This window comes from Bubalus kerabau, chromosome X (genome assembly GCF_029407905.1).
Source record: "Bubalus kerabau isolate K-KA32 ecotype Philippines breed swamp buffalo chromosome X, PCC_UOA_SB_1v2, whole genome shotgun sequence".
NCBI classification, from domain to species: Eukaryota; Metazoa; Chordata; class Mammalia; order Artiodactyla; family Bovidae; genus Bubalus; species Bubalus kerabau.
This window is the reverse complement of record NC_073647.1, coordinates 14,691,398-14,697,006: the sequence shown is the minus strand read 5'-3', so window position 1 is coordinate 14,697,006 and position 5,609 is coordinate 14,691,398. Positions and strand designations below refer to the sequence as shown.

Genomic DNA, 5,609 nt, shown 5'->3' with positions numbered 1-5,609 from the left:
CCTGTTCTCTACACTCTCTGTGCCATTTCACACGTGGTTACTTCTTTCAGAAATGTTCTTTCCCCGCACCCACACCTGTAAATACAAAAATGCAGCTATCTCTATGAAGCAGTCCCTGCTCTCATTTTCACCACCACCAGCCCATGCAAGGGACATGTGTTGCTATGAGATGAATAATATGCCGGAAATAATCAGAACTGGGGTATAGAGGAGTGTTGGGGAACACTGGAATGAAGCAGCTGGACTACAGTGGTGGAAAGGTCCCATAGTTTGTACTTGGAACTTGCGCATTTGAGCTAACATTGCAAAAAAAAAAAAAAAAAAGTGAGGGGAGCAGGGTGAAAAATAAACAGGGCAGGGGAAAGAAGAATGAAGCAGCAACAGAGTAGCTCCCATGGGCTCCCCATAAGTCAGAACAGCAAATCCATCTCCCCGTGTATCCTCCCCCCCCCCCCCAATCATCAGATGTATTAATATTTCTGTTAGGAGGAGGGGTGTTTGTGCAGAATGGCTACCAAGCACCAGCCTCCTTCGGAGAGGGCGATGGCAGCCCACTCCAGTACTCTTGCCTGGAAAATCCCATGGACGGCGGAGCCTACTGGGGACGGGAAGAGTCGGACACGACTGAGCGACTTCACTTTCAATTTTCACTTTCGTGCGCTGGAGTAGGAAATAGCAACCCACTCCAGTGTTCTTGCCTGGAGAATCCCAGGGACGGGGGAGCCTGGTGGACTGCCGTCTATGAGGTCACAGAGAGTTGGACACGGCTGAAGTGACTTAGCATTTAGCATAGCACCAGCCTCCGGGCGCCATGTTTTTAACTGTGTAACTAAATGAGCTTGCCTCCGTAGGAGCCTGCCAGGGGACTGGCTGCTCTGATGAGGCCAAGAAAAGTATGGAACACCCACCTCCTAAGAATAAGCCTTCACTCTGAACACTTATACTCTCATTTGTCCCTGTGGTTGCCTCCATCCCGAAAGCTCTTTATCTCCATGTTTGCTTGTGAAAATCTTGCCCATCCCGCAGGACCTCTCCCAAAGCCCCAGGGGACTGTGCCGAAGCACCTGCCTCTGGAACTGAGAGTTGAGAACAGCACCAAAGTGCAGGAAGGGAGCTGCCCCTCCCCTTGACTATTCCTCTCCACGTTTTCCGGGCTCTGAGTTACAAGGCAAGCTGGCACCTCCAACCTAAACACACAGGCACATATATTTGGTTGAGTCTGTCTAGGTTCAAGCAGAAGCTGATTGGCTGCTGTCTGATGGTTGGCAAAATACCCCGTATTATTTAGTGGGGATTCAGGACAGGCCCACTTGGCCAGCTTGGGGTCCTGGAGCCAGGCCCCCAGCACATCCCAGGCTCATCTCACCCAACCCCACAGGCGAAGTGCCCTGCCACGCACCAGCCCCCCAGCTGGCTCTTCCCCCCCCCCCCCGCCTCCGCACCCCCCTCCCCCACGTCGGGAATCCAGGAGCGCTGGTTCCGGGTGAATTTCAAGCCCCGCCCCGAGGCTCCATCCACCCCTCCTTCCTGCCCCCTTTTGACCCCTCCCAGCCCGCCACGTGCTACCTGGCCTCCCACGTCCGCCCCTCCCGCCGCCTGCGCCCCCTTGCGCTCGGCCCCCGCGTCGTCCTTGTCCCAAGTCGACTTCGCTCCCTCAGCCCTCGCCGTCGGCAGCATTTCCCACCTGGAACCGCGTTGCCGCCGCCCTCGCTGCCGCGCGCCGCCCACGCTCCGCTCGCCTGACCGCGACTCCTCGCCCGGCTCGCCAGCCCTGTCTTCCCACGCCGCCACCCGCCCGCCGCCCGGCATGGCCCTGCAGCAAACAGGTAAGAAGACGCGGGAAGAGCCTGTGCCGCAGAAGGCCGCAGAGGGCTCGTCGTCGCTGAGCTCGTCGTCGCCGGGCTCGGCGGCGGTGCACGCAGACGGCCCGCAGCCTCCCAAGAAGCCCAAGCGGACGGTGGTGCGGCGCTCACTGGTGGACTACCTGAAGGGGCGCGAGGTGGGCGCGCGGGGCCGCGCGGGGCTCTCAGGCTTCGATAGCGAGCTGCATGGCCTCGCGGTGCGGAAGCTGCCAGAGCTGCTGCAGGAGCGCGAACTGTCCTTGGGCGCCATGGACAAGGTGTTCGCGTCGCAGTGGCTGAACGCCAGGCAGGTGGTGTGCGGTACCAAGTGCAACACGCTCTTCGTGGTGGACGTGCAGTCCAGCCAGGTAACGCGCATCCCCCTCATGAGGGATCGTCGGCACTCGCCGGCCCACGCCCAGCAGGGCTGCGGCATCCATGCCCTCCAGCTGAATCCCTCCAAGACGCTGCTGGCCACCAGGGGTGAGAACCCCAACAGCCTGGCCATCTACTGGTTGCCAACGCTGGATCCCTTGTGCCTGGGCGACGACGGCCACAAAGACTGGATCTTCGCCGTCGACTGGATGAGCGACACGGTGGTGGTGAGCGGCTCCCGCGAAGGCACCTTGGGCATCTGGAAGATAGACCCCGACATATTCCGGAGCAGCATGGCCTGGCACCCTGGTGCAGGGCTCTCCGTGTATGCCCACATCCGTCCCATGGAAGTGGAGGATGTCCCCAGGGCCGACACCAACCCAGGTAACTGCAAGGTGCGAGCTGTGGCCTTCGGCGCCAAGAGGCAGGAGCTGGGAGCCGTGACCATGGATGGCTACTTCCACCTGTGGAAAGCCCAGAATACCCTGTCCAGGCTGTTGTCCATCAGACTGCCTTACTGCAGAGACAACGTGTGCCTGACCTACTGCGATGAGTTGTCCCTGTACGCGGTAGGCTCCCAGTCCCATATCTCTTTCCTGGATCTGCGCCAGGATCACCAGAGCATCCGGTATCTGTGCTCCCGCGAGGGCAGCACGAGTGTGCGCTCCCTGAGCTTCTATGAGCACATCGTCACCGTGGGCACCGGCCACGGCTCTCTGCTCTTCTATGACTTCCGCGCGCAGAAGTTCCTGGAGGAGAAGGTCTCTGACAGCCAGCGCTCCTCTCCGCGGCCCACAGGGAAGAGGTTCAGGCTGATCTGTGGCAGAGGCTGGCTCAACCAAGATGACCTGCAGATGAACTACTTCAGTGCCTTGGGCGAGTTGCCTAATGCTCTCTACACCCACTGTTACAACTGGCCGGAGATGAAGCTCTTCGTCGCTGGCGGCCCTCTTCCTTCAAGCCTCCGTGGGAACTATGCAGGCCTCTGGAGCTAAGGATGGCCGCCCTGTCCTCAAAGTGCCCAGATTTACCTTCCGGTCCCCTCGCGCTTTTCTCCTTTGCCCTGTGTTTGTGCTTTTGAGTCTGTGTGGCTTTTATCTTTCAGATTAAAAAAATCCAGTTTACCTCTGCTTAGGGTATTAGGCGAAGAGAGATGGCGACCTAGAGAGTGGAGTTACCCTTCAGTCAGTCAAAATTTGGCTTTAACACTTTTATACACCTGTCCAATAGTGTCGTTTTGAATTATACACAAAAAGTTTGACTGATTCTTAGTTCTGTTTACTGTTTGAGTCATTTATGTATTCTCTCACTTTAATGCCTGGCAGTCATGGTTTTACAATTCTGTATATTTTCTTTTTCTGTTACCAGTATTATGATGATACTGTTTTGGTCGTTTTTCATCACAGATAGATGGTATATTGAGAGTATTTTTTAAAAAAAGAGTTTGTACATGTGTTCTGGAAAGCTGGCTGTAGTATTATAGTGTTGTTCCAGTGGGAAGGTACATGCCAGTTTCTAGATTACCAGGTTTTGGAAGCATTCCATTTGCAAATTGTAATCTTCATGTTTGTAGTTTGTAAATTGTTGGTGCTAAACATGCTGTTTAAGAACTTCATTCATGTTGAAAACAAGATTGTCATACAATCTTGGGTTTTTTGGTACCAAAATCTCAATTGGTCAGAACACTTTAGGAATGCAAGGGTTCTGCTGATTGACTTTTCAGATTTAATCTAAAAACCCATTTTCTCTTTTAAATTTTCCTGACCTGTTGTTAAATAGATAACGGAATATATATTTTCTCACTTCTTGCCTTAGTAGTATTAACACTTGTGAGTATATTTGAATGTTTGTTGTTTAAGGTACTTGCACAGTTTCAGTGCCATCATTCAAAGTGGATTCCATGTATGAAAATGTAGAATGTATCACAGGCTAGGTAGAATGTATACTGATCCTGATCCAGGGTATAGAACTGGATATTTTTGCTTTTGCTGTTTTCAATACCAAATACTATACTTGAACATGCTTTAAAATTTCTAATTCTGCTTAACAAAGTCATAGAAAAATACTGCAAAGAAGGAAAATGAACCCAGTCCCTACTTCTGAAAAAGATTGTTAGTTTGTAAAGTTAAATTTGTTAAGATTTTATTTTGTCAAGTTCAAAGATTCTTATCTAAAGTAGAATAAACAGATTGTTAAAAAGTTGTTGGGATGTTATGACTCTCAATACAGTAATATGCGATTATCAAGGATACAGGATGTTTATTCTAAGAAGATGGGCCAGAAAGTAAAAGTAAATGCCATTAGGTTGAAGAAAAGTACTTTGGAGCATAGACAAATACAAAACATGGTTTGTTAGGAAAACAGATTGTACTTCTCCATATGTGAGAATACTGGAAGTGAGGAGAGAGACTGGCCTTTCCTCACAACTGGCCAGGTTGTGCTGATCTTGCATTAGTGTTGTGGCATGTCTGTTTTTCCTTAAATATTTCAGCACTCAGATGTTGCCTTGGTGTCCATTACATGCTGTTCAACTGAAAATCTGAACCAATTGAGTAATATAATGAGTGATTCTAAAAGTAAGTTAAGAAATACAGTGGGGAAAAGCAGTTTTTGTTTACAGAGATCATGTTAACAGGGTTGTATAGTTGTTATATTGGAGAAGGAAATGGCAACCCACTCCAGTACTCTTGCCTGGAAAACTCCATGGATGGAGGAGCCTGGTAGGCTACAGTCCATGGGGTTGCAAAGAAGCGAATCAGCATAGTTGTTATATAGCAATAAAATGTATTTGTATGCATTTATGTGTCTCCAACTCAGTTGTAAATGTCTTAAGAGCAGAGAATGTAACTGTCATTTTTATATTCTCAAATTTCTCCACTAATGCCTAGTAAAATCATAGGCAATCAGTAAATGTTTACTGAATGAATGTACTTGCCTCTAGAAACCTAAAGTTCAATGCATAAATACATAAAATTTTGACTGTTAAATAATATGGAATCCTGTTGTATTTTCCTGTCTTTTTACCGTAAGTGAAAGTCACGCCATCGTGTCTGACTCTGTGGCCCCATGGAGTATACAGTCCATGGAATTCTCCAGGCCAGAATACTGGAGTGGGTAGGTGTTCCCTTCTGCAGGGGATCTTCCCAACTCAGGAATCGAACCAGGGTCTCCTGCATGGCAGGGGGATTCTGTACCAGCCGAGCTACCAGGGAAGCGTCCCCCTCCCCTGCTTTTTTTTTTTTTTTAACCATAACATTTACCCTAATTCATTTCTGGTGAGACCATGGTGCTTATCCATTCATAAGCTTTCCATATGTGATACCAGAAGATAAAGGAAAATGTATATGTTTTCGATGCCATTGGAATTTTGTATTTTCACCTGAAGATACTTAT

The 5,609-nt window shown here is 49.8% G+C and overlaps 1 protein-coding gene across 1 annotated transcript; it reads left to right on the top strand.

The window, feature by feature from the left end:
- The first annotated feature begins 1,807 nt into the window (after nucleotides 1-1,807).
- Nucleotides 1,808-4,418, top strand: LOC129639545 (DDB1- and CUL4-associated factor 12-like protein 2). Its single transcript, XM_055564679.1, has one exon. It carries the CDS (start codon nucleotides 1,808-1,810, stop codon nucleotides 3,209-3,211), a length of 1,404 nt encoding a protein of 467 aa, XP_055420654.1. The 3' UTR covers nucleotides 3,212-4,418.
- Nucleotides 4,419-5,609: the final 1,191 nt, after the last annotated feature.